At 41.3% G+C, this 21519-nt stretch overlaps 1 protein-coding gene across 1 annotated transcript in view; it reads right to left on the bottom strand.

Annotated features, from left to right (window-relative positions):
* STPG1 (sperm tail PG-rich repeat containing 1) overlaps positions 1-21519 on the bottom strand; it is a 96304-nt gene that overhangs the window by 16890 nt on the left and 57895 nt on the right. The window contains exons 3-5 of the mRNA XM_075195377.1: positions 8310-8408; positions 2896-3075; positions 2650-2761 (exon numbers count right to left, since the gene is read on the bottom strand). Of these exons, the coding sequence (XP_075051478.1) occupies positions 2650-2761; positions 2896-3075; positions 8310-8408 (391 nt within the window). The remainder of the gene's footprint in view (positions 1-2649; positions 2762-2895; positions 3076-8309; positions 8409-21519) is intronic.

The raw sequence follows: 21519 nt of genomic DNA, 5'->3' as shown, positions 1-21519 counted from the left end.
GAACCAACCATTGAAATAAAGTTAAAGTATTATATGCAGCACAAACATGTACACTCCAAACTGACCACAAGATAAAGAGTCTTGGGAAATAATTAAAAAGTAAATTGAGAAAGTAAAAATATTTATCCCATGTTTTCTTTTATGAAACATGCTACTGGGACCAGATTTAGGTGACATCTCTTCAACAGATCCTCTGGCACATTAATGTGGAGTTTGCGGTATGCAAGACACTACATTTATGCACATATGTCAGAGGACATATCTGGCAGACCGTGTCCATTATCTGCCTAGTTAAATTCAAAACCATGAGAATGGTTCATTCATTTCAATGTTTATGTTGTCCTCCTAAAATGCTGCTCAGTTTAGCCTCATTTATTAATCATGTGAGAGTTAGGGGACAAAAGAAATTAGAACATATATGGATGAGTCAACTTTTAGCAAGAAATTCCCCATGTTCTCCTATCAGCTGGTGAAAACATTTAAATCCCCCACATATGTCATCATCTTCCCCCAAATCGATGTGTTTCCTTAAACACTTCTGCAAGTGTAGGTGTGAGACATACAGTCGGCCACCAAAGATAGCGGCCTCCTGGCATCATTACCTTCGTAAATTGGTAAAGCTGTCTTTCATGCCCTTGCCTTGAAAATGTTCTGACTACGAATGCTGGAAGTATACAGTATAATCTTCTCTAGGCTTAATCTTGGTGTAGCTATCATGAAGTTATTTTTAGTCAAATCTAACATTAATAGATTGAATAAAGAACTAATTTCAATGTACAGTTAAAGAACTAATTGCAATGTACAGTTAAAGAACTAATTGCAATGTACAGTTATTAGTTAACACCATTTTTGACAAAATCATTGCCATTTCAAAGGTCTACATAATGCCTTAAGCATAATTTAAATTAGAGATGGTCCTGTGTGCTGAAGAACCTGTGACATTATTTACAACTATCCAGAAGAGAGCTAGCTTCATCTAGGCAAGCAAAAAGGTGGACATGGTAAATGTAACATTTTTATTTATATGATGTCTGTTCAGATATCTGTTTAATATGTTTGTGTGTAGATGACATTTAGGGTCATTACCCACTGGTGTTTAAAGGATGCACCTGACTAAAGTGAAAAGCATGCAAACAAAATAACGCATGTAAAATTAAAACCCATTCTATTCTATGTGTCCATACTCATTTCCATTCATACTTGCACCTTTATGTGTTGCAGCACTTTTTTGAATGCAGATTCCTCTATTTAAATGCATTCAAAGCATTTCACTGTACTTGAAAAAGTCTTCTCATTTTTATGGGAGCGCATTGTGCACATACACACTAAGGGTTTACAAGAGTTGTTACACCAGCGTTGTGTGCTATTTTTCCTACTTATGTCAATGGCCCATTCACTTTAATGGCCAATTTATTTCAATGGTATTATGTGCTATATATAGAAACTCCATGGAAATTAATAGCAATTGATATAAACAGAGCTTATCAGTATTGTTTATTTTTCTTCCTCACCAATCTACCAATACTTCTACTTGCCATTGCATTTCTTTCCATCTCTGCTAGATGCACCATTGTATATTATCACTAATACCACGTAAAACACAGCATAGTTCCATTTCCCATACGAACCAAAATCTTTAACTAGTCAAGCTCCACTTGAACAACTAACATTATTACCTTCTACACAGCCTAGCACTTCTCGAACGAATCTGCATACTACCACCATGCTCCTTCATCTGCAATCTACAGACCTCAACTGTACCCACCCTCTACAGACTCTGGCTGCTCTACAGCACTACAACAGCAACCAATTACTAGCCACACTCCACGGCTAATGACAGATAAGCATGAGCAAACGTGTAATGTTTATATGCATCTTCACATGCGGTTTGCCCTTTGTCACAGAATATGATACAAAAGTGCACCTGCTGACAACTGTAGTTGGGTTTTGCTGCGGGAGACGCGCAGGGCACAGACCACCTACTGAGTCACCAGCGAGATACAGGAAATAGATGGTGGTCAGTCTAGCCAAGTCGGTAACGTTCTAGCAGTTGCAGTTCACAGAGGTATCCAGGAGGGATGGTCTCAAACTAGCCGGGTCGGTAACATTCTGACAGCAACAGTACACAAGGTGGATCCGGAAGTGTGGTTGAGTAACAGGCAAGAAACAAATACCAGATAACCAAATCAGAGGAGAGCTCAGAAGAATAGTCAGGAATCAGCCAACTTATACACTGGAGGAACAAACAGACTGGAGGAAAACTGGAACGCTGGAGCTGGTGGACCCAATACTCTAGCACTAGACTAGTGCCAGAGAGAGCTTTAAATAGTAGTGTGCACCAATGATTGGTGCTGACGGTGCAGCGTCATCGGACGCCGAAAGAGCTTCCAATAGCGTTCCATTATCTAGCAATGGCGCCCATGTGCAGAGAGGCCGATAGGGGAACAGGATGTATCGCCCATCAACCAAATGCAGCAGGAAGATAGAGAGATGGCCGTCCCTATGCGTAAGAGGGACGAAGTCTGACAAACCTGCAATTTTTGACCCAAAATGAATATCCTAATGTTAATAAATTTGCTTTTCTTAAAGTTTTAGACAAGTCTGGCATTGTCTATAAAAAGCATACATCACTTTACATAGAACACTTACAAGGTGAAGGTCCTTTGAGAGAATTCAACTGTACAGCATCCCTCTTTGTCCTTGAAACAAAAGCAGCATGTGCAGACACATTATTGTTTGGATGACAATAATTTATAGATGCCTGCAAAATAAAGGAAAAGATATAGTTATATATTTTATCAGGTTAGGATAGGCCACTGTCTGTGACAAAAAAATCACATTAGTCAATCAGATCTTCCAATGTTTTAACCATGTAGAAATAAGTTTTATACTCACATCATACTGATTGGGAGATGGTGTCTTATGTTTTGTATCTTCTACCCTTGTAGCAATAGGCTGATGAAACATGCTGGAGTAGCTTTTGCTAAAATCCTTCTTTGAATACAATGTGTCCTGTATGTGGTAAGTGTTAGGAGCTGGAGTGCGGACAATCTTACAGAAGAAACTTTTAGAGGCCTAAAGTAACAGAGGATGATCATATAATCGCATACCTTATGTTGGCTGGCACAGCACATGTAATACAATTATAAAACCTATGTTATCAAAATCAAATTGCTAACAGTAAAACAAAAAGTGACCTAAAGCGTGTGGATCACATAAATATCAATAAAGGACAAAAGAAACATTCATATTCGCAGGAATGTAAAAATCTTTGGGGAACTCTAGTTTTTTTTAAAAAATATAACAGAACATGTATATATTGTGCATGTATTAGCATAAACACATCTGCTAAGATGTCAGAAATAGGGTCTGATTCATTAACAGGGACGGACTGGCCCGGGGGCAGAGGGGCAGCGTTCCCCCGGGCCGCTCAGTCTTACCGCTGATAGGGCCGGGCGGCAGGCCGGCCAGCCGCCCCCCCCCCCGGATAAATTATCTCCTGTTTTTACCGGCGGCCGCATCCCATGACACGGGATGCGGCCGCATCAGCGCACAGGCGGCCGCATCACGTGACATGCGATGTCATGTGATGCGGCCGTCTGTGCGCCCCCCGGGCTGACATCTGCCAGCCCGCGGCTGTTCATTAAGGCATGCAAAATGAATATAAATTGAAGTTTTTAAAATGCACGTAAACCGGGCATACGCACATCCGTATTCATCTACAAGTGGGTCTGAAGAAACGTCTCTTGTTGAATACAGGTTTAGGTGTGCTCTGCTTTGACAGACACAATACACTGAAGGATGCGTTCAATACATATGTGGAATATAAAGTCCCAAAAGGACGCACAGTAAAAATGATTGTTATCACCTGTTAATAATATAGTCATTAATGATAAAACATTAAAAACAGTTTTCCCACATAAAGTACATTTATCATGATGCAATTAATGTCTACTGTACATAAAATGCATATTTACAGTTGCTCCTGATATAAAACACATGTGCTAGTATGCATACACATCCATCATCACTATCAATCAGCAATTCCACCCTCCCTGTAGCTGGTGCAAGTGATACAACAGAAAAACACGTACCTTTGAGATGCCCAAAACCTGAATCAGGCACTGCTGTGTGTGCTCGAACTTGGCACACCCTTACTGTACATTAAATAGATGCATTCGAAGAATCCCCTACCCATTCCCCCACTGAAATCGTAGCCTGTTGTAAGTGCCCTTCGAGCGCAAAGATGAATTGGATGCTCTTGCGTTCACTGGCATATAGTTCAGTCCTGCGCTTGCGCAGAGCGATTTTACTCAAAATACGGCATCTATCGTCATTTAAGTTCCTTAATGAATCAGTCCCAGTATCTCTAGTTCTCAAACAACAATTATTATTTTTTTTATATTTCATACGATCATTAAAAATTGGTGTAAAAAAGTAACTAAAAGTTGTTGGTACAATCCGGAAGCAAGCACATATATTCCAATTTTGCATATGAATGCCAAATGTTTCATAGAAATCACCTGATGTGTGTTTATTAAAAATAAATAAATGAAAACACAAACGACAGTATGCTTTAACAAGCTGGTGTCATGGCTGGGGATATCGGCTTTGGGGTCCTAGGGCTCCTAAAGTCTTTACTGTGAGGTCCCTATTTTGCCACTTGCAAGTTGCATATCAGAAAGAGCTACCAGCATGTGTCATTAACATAAGAGAACTCCTGGCAGTTTGACTCCAGTTGGGTGCCAGAGTCCAACATTTAAGAGGCTTCTGCATCCTATTAACAAATCAGAGTGCTAGGAGCTTCCTGATAGATTTTAATGAATGTTTTTCCCCAATGAGCAAGTGGCAGAATAGTGATTATGTATTGAGTAATGAAAAAGAATACAAACTCTGCTGCCACTAGTCACCAGTTTAGAGGTCTGCATTAACCACTAGCCACCAGATTTGTGGTCCGTTTTAACCAGTCTATCAGTAGTGATACACTGGTAGACTGCTTTAACCAGTAGCCATCACATTAGAGGTCTGCTTTAATATTATGCCATCAGATAGGAGGCATCCTTTAACAAATATCTAACAGATTGGAGGTCTATTTTATACCCTAAAGGGTCTGCATTATATACTAACCACCAGAATGGGTTCTGCTTTACAAACCAGCCACCAGAATGGGATCTCCATTTTATACTTTGATATGATTCATATATTTTAGTCACCAGATCTGTACCTTGTACACAGCACAAGTTAGCAGAAAGAAGTTTGCATAAAATATTGTCACACTCTAGGGTCTGGAAGAGCCCGTATGGTCTGCTTGAGTTGATGCTACCCTCCAAGAAGCACGGAGTCTAATGGAGAGAGATATTCACCCAGGACCCCCGCAAGGGAGTTTGCATTTTACGGCTCCCTAATCGCAGGTCGTGGTTCTCAAGGAGGGTCACAAGTGAGACCGAGAGGAGAACCAAGTCACAGGAGTAAGATGGTTGCTGATAGGAGTAATAATGAGGATTATATTCTGCAGGTAGATGAGGCAAAGAGGTTCTAAAGAGCTAGGAGGCCCCTAAGGTCAGGATCATGAGGAAGTGTGATGGTCTGCAGGTAGATAGCAAACAGAAGCACTGATGTACAGGAGATGGAGACTGGTAGAAACACCCTGCAGCAGGATGATGCTGTAACACTGGAAAGCTGAGAACAGGTATTGGTGGTAATACACTGCAGCAGGATAACGCTGAAATACTGGAGAGCTGGAAGCAGGTAAAGGTGGTAATACTCTGCAGCAGGATAGTGCTGTAACACAGGATAGCTGAAAGCAGGTATTTGTGATAGTACTCTGCAGCAGCAGGTGAACAGGAGCCAGACTGGAACACATCTAGACAGGAGAGGAGACCTGAAGATCTGGTACTCAGGTAAGAAGACAGGTGCTTTAAATAGACAGGGCTGACTGGCAATCAATCAATCAATAAATCAGGTGAATGGAAGGAGTTTTGAAAAGGGCTGGTTTTGCACATGCGCAGTTCAGGCAGGCAAGATGGCACCCACGAGAGCAAGCCAAGGGGACCCGCTGAGAGAGGAGAGTGGCGGTTAGAGGTAGGTGGGAGCACCGGATCCCAACCAGGTGGTCAGCGTGTCCTGTGCCTGACAAATACACAGTACTCATTACTGTGCATGCAGAACAGAGATGCATATGCATACATCCATATGCAGATTCAGCTGCATATTATATTTACTATGTTTAGAGAGGTGTAAAGGAAATAAAAGCATGGACAGGCGAAAGGACGTATTTACATAATTGAGATTCGATTACCAGAAGCATGAGGGACACAGCATACACAGAGGGACACAGCATACACATGGCTCCCAGAGCATACAGGTGCTTGTAGAACTATAATGACCAGCAAGCCCTAAGGGCAATAATAATAAGGGCAGCACAGTGGCGTAGTGGTTAGCACGTCTGCCTCACAGCACTGGGGTCATGAGTTCGATTCCCGACCATGGCCTTATCTGTGTGGAGTTTGTATGTTCTCCCTGTGTTTGCGTGGGTTTCCTCCGGGTGCTCCGGTTTCCTCCCACACTCCAAAAACATACTGGTAGGTTAATTGGCTGCAATCAAAAAAAAAAAAAAAAAAAAAAAAAAAAAAAATTGACCCTAGTCTCTCCCTCTCTGTCTGTCTGTGTGTGAGTGTGTGTCTATAGTAGGGAATTTAGACTGTAAGCTCCAATGGGGCAGGGACTGATGTGAATGAGTTCTCTGTACAGCGCTGCGGAATTAGTGGCGCTATATAAATAAATGATGATGATGATGATGATGATGATGAAGCCCTAGTATCCAGAGCCCACTTTGCCCTGGAGTGCCCCATAGGAAAATACTTTTAAAAAAATATGCTGCAGAAAAAAGCTTTAAGTAAATACTCCCGAATCTCACATTCTCTTATTGGACTTTTAAAGCCAGATCAGTTCAGTTTTAGATATGATTAATTTAAGGGAGCGGTGAGACCTCTATTAAGAGATAGCAGAAAGACAGCAGGGGACATGGGAGAGGTCAGTAGAGGAGATGTAGATTTGAGTATCATAGACGATACTGGAACCTGTAAGACTTGATTAGGTCACCAAGAACAGACCCCTAGAGAATGCCGATAGGTAGCGGAAGTGGGGTGGAGGAGGAGTCAGGGGTATAGATGGAGTAAGAGCGGTCAGAAAGCTATGAGGTCAGCCAAAAGAAAACAATGTCATAGGCCAAAGGAGTATAGGATTTGCAGGAGGAGAGGGTAGTTCATTGTGTCAAAAGCAGTAGAGAAACCAAAGAGGATGAGTAGGGAATAATGACCCTTGGAATTGGCAGGGAGAAGGTCATTAGTGACCTTGGTGAGGGCGGTTTCAGTGAAGTGGAAGAGACAAAAACCTGATTGAAGAGAATCAAGGAGGGAATGGAAAAAAGGATGGTGGCAAAGCGGCTGTAGACAATCTGCTCAAGGATCTTTGAGGCAAACAGGAGGAGGAAGATGGGGTGGTAGTTGGATAGAGAGTGCAGGTCAAGGGATGAATTTTTAAGGATGAGAGAGACTAGGGCACGCTTGAACTATGATGGGAAGGTGCCAAAATAAAGGTACAGGTTGAAGAGATGTGCAAGACGAGAACAGGCATTAGTGGAGGGGGAGCGGAGAAGGTGGGAGGGGATGGGGTCAAGAGGGCAGGTGGAGGGGAGGAATAAAGGAACCTGACTTTTTCCCCAGAGATGGCAGAGAACGACAGAGTGGGCAAACTAGGCGATGGGGATGAGGGGGGGGGGGGGGCAAAGAATCCAATGGGAGGCGATAATCACATTGTCTAATGCTGTAGTAGAAATGCCATGGACACTGACAACATGCAGATATTGAAAAATGTAGATAACTCTCTTGGACACTAACAACAACAAAAAAAGAAGTATATTGAAGTGACCACAAATAATTAATGTACTTGCACATATTGCATATACATTTGGTGGATGTTTGTGAATTTTTAACTGAAGTTGGAATTAGCCTTTAAACTGCACCTTCCAAGAATACATATCCTATATTTGCACTGAGTGTAGAATCCCTTCTCTGCATCGGCTCTAGGATACATCAGTTCTCCTGCAGAGATCATTAATACAAATGATTACTGGGGACTGCTGCACATTGCAAATGGTGGTAATCCAAGGGGAAAATAGTGCATTGTGCAAACTCCCTGTAAAGTTGAAAAACCCCTTTAATCATTCAAGTTGGAAAGTGGTCTATATCTGTCATATATTAAGTTGAAAAAGGATTGTTAAGACCTCTCAATACATTCATCAGTTTTACCTTTGATGGAAACCCTCCTGTTCCTTTAGATGATAATGAGACACTGTTGATATCTGGTCCTTGTCCAACATTATATGATCCTGGGCCTGGATTTTCATTCTAGCAATGAGAAAAGGATTTCCATTAAATAATTTGTTTATTTGGCTGAAATAATCTTATCTCTCCATATGAAAAGGTTCAAAAACACCTCTATTCTCCAATATTTATAAGTTACTCCTGTAGAAGCCTTCTTAATGATATTTTCAATGTCATAACCTACTGCCGGAATAACAGACTGACTGCGTAGATTCTCTTTGACAGAATACAAACCTCTGGAAATTGACATCACTATTTTTACACACTTGCTCAATTTGTCTCGTGAATAGGTCGCAGTGACTTCACGGGACATATCACAGAATAATGTACTGTTTAGAGATCCTTAAAATTTTTAACCGGTTTGAAATTCGATTGAATTTCACTGATTTGATGGCTGTAAGCTTTTGATAAAACTGTCTATACTTTCAAGATAAGTTCACTCCCCAAAAAAACCAAAACATAAAAAAAATTAAAACGTTTAGCTTGAGTTCGAGCCAGGTAAAAAAATATGCAAAAACTGGTTTAAATATGGTTGAACCTGTTCAACTTTCTCTAATTTTTTCTTTGATCAAACATTCAAGAAATTTCGGTGAATTTTCAGAAGCTCATATCAATTTGTCAAACCATTTAGAGTATCGATCCACATCATTTGTTCTGTTAGACTAGATATAACTCTATAACTCACACTTGTGAATCTCATGTGACATGGTCCTGCCAAAAGTATTACTGTTACAAAGGGATACAGACATGGCACACAGATGACAGTGGTGGCTGCACTTTAGATTAGCTCTGTGCCCTATCTCCCACATAAGCCCATTTTATCCTAGATGTCCTTTCACCACCTTAATTTTAATCTTTCAAAAAAACTTCTCACCAGCTAACAGAAGCTACCCAGTTGACATCTCTATTTCTGTTGACAATGTAACAATAAACCCTTTCCCTCAAGCTTGCTGTCTAGGTTTCATCCTCGACTAAGAAATTAACCTTTGGTAACCACTTCCAGTATATATCAAAGTCCTATCCAAACTACATCTAAGAAACATTTCCAAAATATGCACATACAGTATCTCACACAAAAACATAAATTAATGCACTCATAATATCCCACATTAACTACTGCTATTTCCTTCTTATTGGTCTTTCCCTTACAAGATTTTGACCCCTACAATCTATTAGAATACAGCAGTTAAGACTGATTTTCCTCACAAAATGTTCTTGTTCTGCTCCATACTGTCAGTCCTTACAGTGGCTGCCTGTACTTCACCAAATCCATTATAAAATGCTTCTACTAACATACAAAGCAATTAACAAAATTGTACCAACTCGTCTCAATTTATCTTCCAATTTCAACCCTCCAATCTACCCAAGATCTGCAGCTCTCATCTTCCTCATTACTCCCTTGTACAACAAGACTTTCCCTAGCCACTAATCCTCCAAGCATACTTTGAAAATCCACCTATTTAGAAAAGCTTATCAAAAAACTTTCAGTTACTTTTTCATACCTTCTAAGGCTGGGTACACAATGCAGGAAAATTCTAACTAGAGATGAGCGGGCTCGGATATCTGAAATCCGAACCCACCCCAACGTTGCCAATCCGAGCCGGATCCGAGACAGATCCGGGTATTCCCGCCAATTGCAAAACTGAAACCGAGGCTCTGAGTCATAATCCCGCTGTCGGATCTCGCGATACTCGTATTCTATAAATTCCCTGCTAGCCGCCGCCATCTTCACTCGGGTATTGATCAGGGTAGAGGGAGGTTGTGTTAGGTGGTCCTCTGTCCTGCTATATCTCGTGCTGTGCTGTGCTGTGCTGTGCTGTGCTTTATTTTTCAAAATAAATCCAAAACCTTAAATCCGAACCAAAACCTTTCGTCAGGTGTTTTGCGAAACAAATCCGAACCCAAAACCTCAAGCAAATCCGAATCCAAAACACAAAACACGAGACACCAAAAGTGGACGGTGCACATCCCTAATTCTAACGTTGGAATATTTTTAGCGATTGTATCTGTGACTGAAAAAAATAGTCCTGATCAGCATGCTGGTTCCTGTGTTCACATTATTGAAGTTTTACACAATTTACTGTCAGATCTGTGCTCTTCATAACCATCTGCTGAAAAGATTCTGACTCTGGACCCCCATAAAGATCTAAGGACACTGTGGTCATGAGTGTAGAATTGGAACGTCATTCTTTCATCAGTGAACTAGATTTTTAGTTCAGTTGAAAAATCTCATTTAAGATGCGATGGGCTTTGGAATGATAATTGTTCATTATTACAGCGTACACACTACTGTGGTATTGGGCCAACCGGTCGTTTATCGTCTGATTGGCCTGATAATCGGCTGAAAACAGTGTAGTGTTTACCCAGCCTTACCTCTAGGATATTTTCCATGATTACCAGCCCTCTACACAATCCACTCAAAATTCTTCTCGTTCTACGTTTAAACAACCTTTTGATCCCCACACCAACATCACTGTGTGAATGGATTATAGAGCATCATTCAGCACTGTTTCCCATTGCTTACTGGCTGGACCAATATGTAATCTGTGGTACCTAACCTCTTGTATAAACCCCTATTTTCTTACAAATTATAAAAATGCAGGCCTTACCTCTACCAATATAATACTATCCAGTCATATTTTATTACTATATTCACATCTTTAAAGCCCTGTGTAGTCTGCCGATGCTATATAAATATATGTTAATAAATAATCTTCTCACAAATATAAAACTGTTACAAATTTGATGACAGACGAGCCTGACTAACCAGCTACACCAATCTCACTAAACAGAATTGTTATACAGTATCTCAGGGCAGCTTACACATTTATGGTCACTTAGAAAGTACCTGGCTGTGGTTAGATATTTTATTATGTATTTAATCCACACTATGCTTTATTTATAAGTCGTCACAGTCTGGCACAGTGTGGCTCCAAAACCATGAGCTGCATATGTACCAGTGGTTTAACGTACCGCTTGGGCTTGGATTACAGCATTGGGTGGCAGGTGAATGGTATCCGGCTCTTTAAAGGTTTTCTCAACCAGATAGAACCCCCGCTGTAAAATCGCCAGAGCCCCAATCTGCACAGTATTAGTACTGTGCTGTTTTCTTTGGATCTCTGCAAAAGACTGTCTATACGTGATCTGCTCATCAATCTCCATGGCCTCCTTTTGAGGCAGCAGCTGCTGCGAGAACTTTCAATTTCATGTCTACACCTTGCATTATCTCTGTTAATTTCAACTATACCACACCACTGCTGCATAAAAAGAGCAGTTGTTAATGGCTACTTTATTAATGCTGCATTACAGTGGAAAAAATACTCTCCACCAACATTTTCAATTATTCTGCAATCTTATGTATCAATTTTTCCCTATACCACTTAGATTGTAAGCTCATTTTGCTAAGGACACCTGTACCTTCTGTTTCATATACTTGTACATCATTTGTACAGTGCAGTGTAATATGTATTTGTACTTTATAAATAACGATTAATAATATCACCTGGCCAAAAACAAACACACAAACAAACTTTACCTCCAGTTGGTTAGAGAGGGAAAGTGAAGTTGGCAATACTGTTTCACAAATTAATACAACCTAGTGAAACTGGACAAATAAAAACTGGACAGAATAATAAGGGATAGAGATCCCTTATTATTCTGCCAAATAATTCCACAGCTATCTTATTGTTTCACCAACTTGAATGGATGTGCCTGAATAATGTCTCTTAGTGAATTGGGATGAATGTAACCACACTCTGGGGCGAGCCTTTAGCATAGTGGCAGGAGTAGAGTAGTTAAATATCCATCAATACTGATGACCAACTGAAAAAAACAACTCCCTTAAGTTCAAGAAGAGCCTGGATGAACTGTAAAATGTTTCTGTCTGGGATTAGTCTTCTTTTGGTGAAAGGGTCCTTTGAGTCCCCTCTTCCGACAGACTCAGGGCAAGAAATATTGGCAGCCAGCAAGGGGCCGATTTAATACTGACAGACATTTCCCTGAGGAACTTGGACTTTAAATTGAACCGCTGAGAGAAGTGATTAAGTGATATATGAATTGAGACTTTGCCAGAAAAAGAGACAATTCAATAGGTTTGCTGCATTGGTTTACCATCACCATATAACTGTTGTTTGCATGCATGTTTTAATCAATATTTATATATATAGGTTCTGGCCAGAACCATTGTTATCAATTTGTTATTGTAAATAAATACTTTGGCATTTGGTTTCCCCCACAATCTGGTTCATAATAACTAGTGGAGCGCCAAGGTGTTATGACCACCAGTGCGGCATAAACTCATAGAACAGGTAGGAGAGAGGTCTTCACCTTTAGCAGCCGCCTTTCCCGTAGAGACTGGTTGTGCTCACAGGTACTCAGATGCCCCCAGGTCTTATGCTCAGAGTAGTATGAGTTTATGCTTACACGGTAGTGCACAGGAATAGGAGGTTGCACACGGAGTAGCGACAGGCCAGATGTCAGCGGACTGGGCCGGGCACCAGAGGGTATGTCAGGTATAGGCAGAAAGGTCAAGGCCACAGGCACAGGTTCAGGATCCAGGGACAGGCGTAAGATCAGGGTCACTAGCAGAGGTTCAGAATCCGGATTCAGGCAATAGATCAGGGTCAGAAGCACAGGTTGAGAGTCCAGGAACAGGCAAGGGTCATACACGGGTAATCAATCTCAGGTTAAACACCAAACACAGGAACAAATAGCAGGCAGCAGTACTGAAACAGGACGCTATAACCGGCAGTGAGGCTCAGTCCTCACTGCCTTAAATAGTACAGATGGCCAATCAGGACACAGTCCTGTCATCATTGCTCTCCATCGGCTCCGCTGTATGCCAGTTCGTGGTTCATCTACAAGCTGAAGTTACGTGGTGTCATTCATCTGCACACAGAACTATTCGTGAGTTGTCTGCTACACCTGCGCTCATGTTGATTGGCTCCAGTACTATTCTACTCGGCTGTCTATGTTGCGATATGCTATGTTGAACTACAATCAAGTTCTCTTGTCATCTGTGGTTCTATGTCTGACACGGCCATTATTATTCTGCTGATTATTATTGCTGGACTGTTAATATGAATATACTGCTAAGCCGGTAGCCTCTACTTCAATACAAATTGTGTGCATTACCAGCTGTCGTCTAATTGTGATGAACTCTTGCTTAACTGTTAACCGGATCTCCTGTGACCTGTAGTTCTACGCTCAGTTTGGATTTCGTTATCACGCTGTACTTCTAGGCAACACCTTCCTGCTTACCCAAGTTCCTGGATAGCATATAACATTCTTTGTTCCGCTATATGAACTATTGTGATACCTATAACCATCTGCTAAAGTAAATCATATTATAAGTTTGGATCAGCCAAGTCTACATACTATTCTCATCGGACTTTTAGCTGTGTCAGTGGTTCACCTTCATCTGCTGTGTGTTTCGTGTGGGATCCAAGTGTTCTATTACCATCTAGCGTTGAACTGTTATATTGTCTATTTCACATGCTGTTGCCATTGGTTACCAACTGAAGTGCATCTGTGATTACGATTGTATTTTATTATAACTGCTGTTGTATCTTCTATCAATATATCAAGTTGCAACACACTACCATCGTTTGTGTTATTGTTCCTTGTGATGCTCTCAAGTTAAGAACTTCAATTCCACTGTGACCTGTCTCCACCACCCTCTACTATCACCATCTACGTAGAGGCTAGGGATCCATAATTATCCTTAGCCGTGACAAGTATAATGAATATGCAGAGCCTGCAGCCAATGGAAATAGGCAGAGTGCCAGCGGTAATTTAATTCCCTAATCAGCCTTGATTGGCTGACTGAACCCAGCCTTGAATGGCTGACTCTGTAATCCCCTGTGCGCACGCGCCCGGCTGTTTGACAGCTGGCCGGGCCCGGCTCCAGGAGCTCCCCAGCGTCCCGGTTGTTGCCCAGGCAACTGGGAGAAAGATGCAGGCAGTGACGTCCCGGTCATCATAGCGACGGCCGGGACGCCCAGAAGAGGACTCAGAGAGTCGCGGCGGTGCCCGCGGCCGCCGCGACTGCTAACACAAGGGGCACAATCTAACAGCCTAGTATGTCTATGTTTGTTTGTTTGTGTGGAAGGGAATATAGACTATAAGCTCCAATGTGGCAGGAATTGATATGAATGATTAAATATTCTCTGTACAATGCTGCATTAATATGGTGGAGCCAGTGATCAAAGTGGACCAGTGTATGGTGGTATAAGCCATATCTCTACTTCTCCGACTGCTTTAACTGTAAGACTATCAAATTCCATTCATTCATATTTTCCATACCACCACTTCTAAATTTCCACTTCAACTACTGGGTGGCACTACATACAAAAACAATAATAAAATGCATAATATACTTGAGTGCAAAAGAGAGGGAGAGCTTGAGTTCCAAGATGGAGTATCTGGAATCTTGGGAGAGGCTAAGAAGAATCATGATCTCTCTGTGAGTTGCAGTGGGAGTTTCAGAGGTGCATTGTCATTGACATGGATGAGGATCTTCACTAAGAGAGATATCCTGAAAAGGATTGTGTGTATAGAAATCAGTCAACCCAAGAGTACAGTGTGCCAAAACATAGGAACTAGGGGGAAGAGATATTCTGTATAGATGTGAGAGCAGGACAAGTGCAAGGACACTTAGCTGCCTGAGGCCGAAAAGAGAGATGCCAAGCAGCAATACCAGAGAGTGAAAGTGTCAACTCTGAGGACAAATTATGTGACGTGATGGACAAACTATGTGACATACTACAACTGATTTATGCAAGTAAGAAATGTGCAGGAGAGATAATATGTAATAAAAGTGATTCTTTATTTCATCAAAGAGGTAATTTGGCAAATACTCATTTGTTATTTGTAACTGTACTGTTCTACCCTGCTTGTGCCTGCTCCACATCTTACTTTCTTGTTACTAATCATTGCCTATATATAAAGGGAAGAAGAGTGCCAGGGAGTATGCTACCCAACATACTGACTGGTGGCTACATTAATAAAGGTTTAATTTTATTTGAAAAAATATCATTTATTTATATAGCACCACCAATTCCACAGCACTATACAGAGAATTCACATCAGTCAGCCATCAGAGCTTACGGTCTAAAGTCCCTAACACAGACACAGACTAGGGTTCATTTTGACATTTAACCTACCAGTATGTTTTTGGAGTGTGGGAGGAATCCAGAGCATCCGGAGGAAACCCACGAAAATACGGGAGAACTTACAAACAACACACAGATAGTGTCCTGGTCAGGAATCAAACTCATGAAGTGCTAACCACTGACCTACCATGCTTTGTTAATTTTAGATAAGTAACTGTTAAGCCGCTAGTTCCCGTTTCCTTAGCTAGGGAAGTATGGGGTTTCATTGCAGGGACCCAGAATTCTGTAGTATTCACCACAAACATTACTGCAGCTGATTCTCCTTCTGAATCAACAACGGGGGAGAGGATTTGCAAACTGTGCTTTGACAGGTTGTTTTTTATGACAGCGTATGATTGATCTTCAAATATCCTGCATTGTCAAAGCAGGGGGTACAATGCTGTAGGGAACTCCAACTTGCTCTGCTAGTAGGGGGGAGGGACGGTAGTGACAAAAAAATTAATTTGTGTGTGTACACATTTTAAATGAATAAATAAAATACAGATTATTTAATGTGCTGCACTAGTTTATTGCATATTATTGGGATTTATAATGAGGTTGACATTGTGTACTTATATGTGTGTATATGAATATATGTTTTCTGAACCCAAATGGTTTCATCTTTCTAACCAGTTCTTTTACCATACATTTATAGAATGATCCTTTAAGGTCTATGTTTACATGAAGCAATTGGGAGGAGGGGAATTACAATTTTAACCTAGAATAAAAGATAAAAAAAATAAATAGAGGTTTATCAAGCAAAGATTAGTAATCACTATGTACTTTGTAGTGATTAATTAGATCCTAATTAACCCTAATTAACTCCACTGGACCCTACATCTCCAACCTCATCTCTATTCACACTCCATCCCGCCCTCTCCGATCTGCCAATGACCGTCGTCTCTCTTCCCCCCTGATAACCTCCTCCCACGCGCGTATCCAAGACTTCGCCCGCGCTGCCCCCCTTCACTGGAACAAGCTCCCTCTCACCAACAGAACATCCCCCCAATCTGTCCAGTTTCAATTTCAAACGGGCTTTAAAAACCCACCTTTTTCTTAAAGCCTTCCAGTCTCCCACTTAACTTCCTACCTTATCTTCTGCCTCTCTCCCTTCATTCCCCTTCCCTTAATCTGCCTCCGTTCCCCCTTCTCTCCCTCTCTCCCCTGTGTTTCTCTGTCTTGCTGCCCCACCCCTTAGATTGTATGCTTCTTTGAGCAGGGCCATCTCTCCTCCTGTCTCCACCACTTCTAACTGTGCTCTCCAGCTACCTAGCCCTCCTCCTCGAGGACCCTCTACCCCCTGTCCCCTCTCGCTCCCTCCTCTCCCCCCTGGGGGTCTTCCTGTCATCCGTGCCCTCCCTCTTGGGCTCCGGCGTATGCGGACCTTCCCCTCTCCCCTCCCCCGCCCTCTCTAGCTGTGCTTTGAGCTTATTGAGTTACTGTGCTTATTGTTTAATGTACTGTACTGTCTCACCTCGTATTGTAATTTGTTTGTCCCTGTACGGCGCTACGGACACCTAGTGGCGCCCTATAAATAAAAATTAATAATAATAATAATAATAATAATAATCCTGAGTGTTTTAGTAGATTACCCTAGAATAGTTTTACATTCCACATACTTAAACTCATAGTACATTAGTAACAATTAAATGAATGCTGATATGCACTGACTAAAAAGCAGATGTGTGGGCAGTGAATAATTCCATTTTTGCTCTCACCCTGGCTGACTCAGATCTGCTCCAGGGCTACAATGCAGAGAAAACAGGGAGGGATATCAAACAAAGCAAAATTCAAACTCACCTTGAATTCTAAACATTGACAGCTTAAGCTTTTAATGAAACCTGGATTCACGTCACCAAGAAGGAAGTTTCATTGGTATGTGTGAGCTGGGACAAAAAACACCTGTGTGTTTTTTTTAAGGAAGGTTGCACTAATATTGAAGCATAAACAAGATGCTTGGAATAAATCCTTAATTTGACAAGTGCCATTGTTGAGCATTTAACCTGCCCAATCATCAGGTGGTCTCACCCCGTTGTTTACCAGTTCTTGTAACACAGATTTAGAGAATGGTCATTTTCAAATCCTCAAGCAAAACAAATTATGCCTAGCAGTGTTCTTTGTAGATATTAGTTTTAATATACTGCAAATTTCTTTGTCTCCACTAGGTGGTGCTCCCCAGAATATGTTTACCAGGAACTAGAAAATAAAGAAATATGTATACTGTATAGGGCAGGGGGTGTCCAACCTTTTAGCTTCCCTGGGCCACATTGGAAGATGACGAGTTGGTTTGGGCCGCACATAAAATACACTAACACTAACGATAGCTGATCATCGAAAAAACCATAGAAAACATAGTTAACATATTAAACTGAAGTTAGTAAGAGTTAGGAAACCTGTTGCAGAATCATGATTAAAGCAGTAGTCCCATTTCCAGCTACAATTTAACTTACCTGCATCTGCCCCTTAGTGGGGTTCGGGGAATTAAATGCATAAAACTTTTTTTTCCTCTCTTTCTGCACCCATGAATCATTTTTTTTATTGACCAGTTTGAAATGGTCACCGATATAGGTAGCATCAGGAGGACTAATAGAAAACTACAGAGATTTAAAGATAGGGTGGCGGGAAAAATGGCTCATGGAGCAGCCTCCGATGAGGGTAACAGTGGGTGATATTTTCACCCTACTCAGCACTGCACATTTAAAATGGTTTAAAATATTAAAAATACAATCATCTCTAAATATATATATTAGATACATACAGAGAACACAGCTAGTTCATAATTGCATGGTGCAGAAAGTCCAAATTCAGAGTAACAACAATAAGATACTGGATAATCTTTCACTGCTGCTGATAGTTCACGCAGGTGACTCCTCTGTGCTGCGCTACGCAATGGATGTCGGGTGTGATGACATCACCCCCGACATTCACTGCGAGCACCGCACGGAGGAGGAGACCAGGGAGGGAGCCGGAGCACCAGCTGACGTGACCGCAAGGTAAGTATTTTATTTTTATTTTTTTTGCAGGATTTTTTTTTTCAGCGCTGCCCCCTTGCCACAACCAAAACTCCTGCTGGGCCACGTTTACAGGCGTGCTGGGCAACCATGGTTTAGGGCATTCTTAGACTTGGACCATAACCTAAATTTATTTTATCAGTTTTAAAATTCATCCTTCATTCTGACCATATGTGTATGGATTAGCAAATGAAACTTAGCATGGGAATAAGTGTGCACTTGTGAACTACAGTAAAACCATTTTAAAACCAAACTGGTAGTCCCATGAGTTTCTATTGACGGTAACCAGACCACCTAATATTAATTCTCAAATGGTTTTCCTCTCCATATCCCCTTAGTCATCTTGTTTAATACATAATTTGTAGCATTCACTTAATTGCTATTCTATATTTCTATATATCCCTCCAAAGTTTCTCTAGTGCTGCCTCACCAACACTGTACGTGTAACATATATCCTAATCTATTTCAGTGGCATTGTAGGAAATTGGGCAATATGTAGTTATAAACATGCACATTCTATTATAATCTCACAGCTGCTTGCTTCTTCATTGCACAGGACGCTGGGCAAGTATGTGAATGACCTCCTTCCTCTTGCTTACTTGACACCATCAGGTAAATGATTTGTTGTTTATCCTCAAGGGCCCGAGGATGTTTGGAGCCGGAGACAAAACACTATGCAGACTCTGCGTTCGCTACTGCCAATAACAATTAGCATCCTTAAGGAGCCACCCATGTCCGGGCTTGCACTCCCAGAGGTGTGTTGTTTGGACCTTCCAACAGGTAAGCCCTTTCATAAAACAAAAAAACCTACACTACACTATGCAAACTCCCTACTCAGCTTGAGAAACAGGAGAAAATACACCAATGTAAGGAGGAGTCAAACTATATACCGCTCTGGGGCGTTTCTTTTTCCAATTAAGCTGGATGGCTTGGATTGGCAGCTGACGAGGCATTATTCACCTGTCTGTGTACTGCATAGGGCTGTAAGGGTTACACCAAACCGCTGAGTGAGAAAAACTCACTGTGGCCCAGAATAGTGTAAAAACAAGACTTATCCATGGACCATTCCTCTCCAATCCAAAAAGGTTGGAAAAAATGATTCCTGTACGCCTGGCTGCCAGATTGGAATCTGAAGAGAAGTTCCTGGTGGGTTGTCTTATTGCTACACAGAACAGTGTTGACTAGGTTCATCAGTGAAGACTCTCTGTTGCCATCTTCTCACTGAGAACTGTGCTAAAAGAAACAGTTTATTATATATAAGAGGAAACAATACAAAGCACTACAATTTAGAATTTAGGGCTCTATGTATCAACATTGCTCCATTAGTTGCCATTGTTCAATTTTGGTGCCGAGTGGTGCCATATGCAATAAATTTAGGTATTACATATAGATAGGTCAGCAAGCCTCAGAAAAGAGAAGAGTTGACGTCTGTATCTTGAAGGTAATGGAGGATTTTGCCAGAGGGTGGAAGGCGAAAAAGTAGTGCAAAAAGCTGCCTGGTAATAATTAATCACGTGTACGTGCCCTCACTCCTCTCCTCACTCACCCTCCAAAGCAGCCGTCTGAAACCAAATATTGAAGAAAGAGTGGGAATGCTCCTCTCTTGTCTGCATATTTACTTTAATACATGGTGCCCTCAGTTGGAAATTATTTTCCTGAATGTAGCAGCCTGAAAGAGTTTTTGATACAATGGAAAATATTGCTGATACATACTGCAAAAGAGGGAAAAAACAAAGGATGGGGGATTACGTTTACAAAGAAGAGATGATTTGGGGGTATGTAACAGATACCACGTTTATTACATAATGAAATGCTGATAATAGATGATGTTTACTGGCTGCTACAATAGATGCTTTGGCTTTTATTGTCTCAGAACATCACATAACTATGTAAATCCTCACAGAACCAGATAGCAAAAACAAAATTCAAGGAATTTCCAGGACAGCACCCACAATGAGAAATAGCCCCCTCAAACATATGGACATATTCATTTGATCAGGTGCTGGATTACGCCTGTAAGACAATATTACTAGTGACAAATACAAAAGTGGAAGCTGCTCAAATCAATTTATAGGCCATAACAGGTGCTGAAAGGGTGGGGTTATCCTGCAAGGAACATACACACAACATTTTTTCCCCCAGCACACTGCTATAGCCAGCAACAGATCTGCCATTTCTACTGTAGATAAAAATGCAAAAGTCTTTGTTGCACACATTTGCAAATGTATGTTTAAGCCATCCGCCACGCCAAGGCGCTTTTGCTAATAGGATGGTCCTACTCTAAACAATGAGAGTCCCTATATTTGGGCCATACATATGTGTTTTTAAATTGAGAGCTAACTTACCAAAGAGGTACCCCAGAAGCCTCCAAATAGCAATCCAATGTCAGCACTCCCCCTCAGCTACTGACACCAACATGCCTCTCAGACAAATACAAAAGTGGAAGCTGCTCAAATCAATTTATAGGCCATAACAGGTGCTGAAAGGGTGGGGTTATCCTGCAAGGAACATACACACAACATTTTTTCCCCCAGCACACTGCTATAGCCAGCAACAGATCTGCCAATATTACTAGTGAGTCTAGCTCCTGGTTTATTCATAATTCGTTCTCAGGACAGCACCTACAATGAATAGATGAGAACCACGCATTTCTGTGGCACCAAGGGGCAATCAGGATAAACTGCAAATTATATTTCTGGCCCCCTTGTGAATAAGGGACGCAGGAGGAAAAACAAACAATAAGAAAGGATAAAGTCCTACCTCTATAATCAGGGCTTATGTCTGGTCTGGAATGTCTATATCTGGTCTGTAAATTTCCTCTTGTGGTAATCAGGTCTACATGCCCACTATTAATTTTCACCTCTGCTCTGTTTATGCCCAGATCCTTTACCTTCAATTCAACCGCCCCCACCCCATCCTCAACTGCTGGTATATACTTCCTATAATTCCCTGAGGTTATTTCACTTGCCTCAA

This window comes from Mixophyes fleayi, chromosome 2, assembly GCF_038048845.1.
Source record: "Mixophyes fleayi isolate aMixFle1 chromosome 2, aMixFle1.hap1, whole genome shotgun sequence".
NCBI lineage: Eukaryota > Metazoa > Chordata > Amphibia > Anura > Limnodynastidae > Mixophyes > Mixophyes fleayi.
This window is presented reverse-complemented; position numbering and strand designations above follow the sequence as displayed.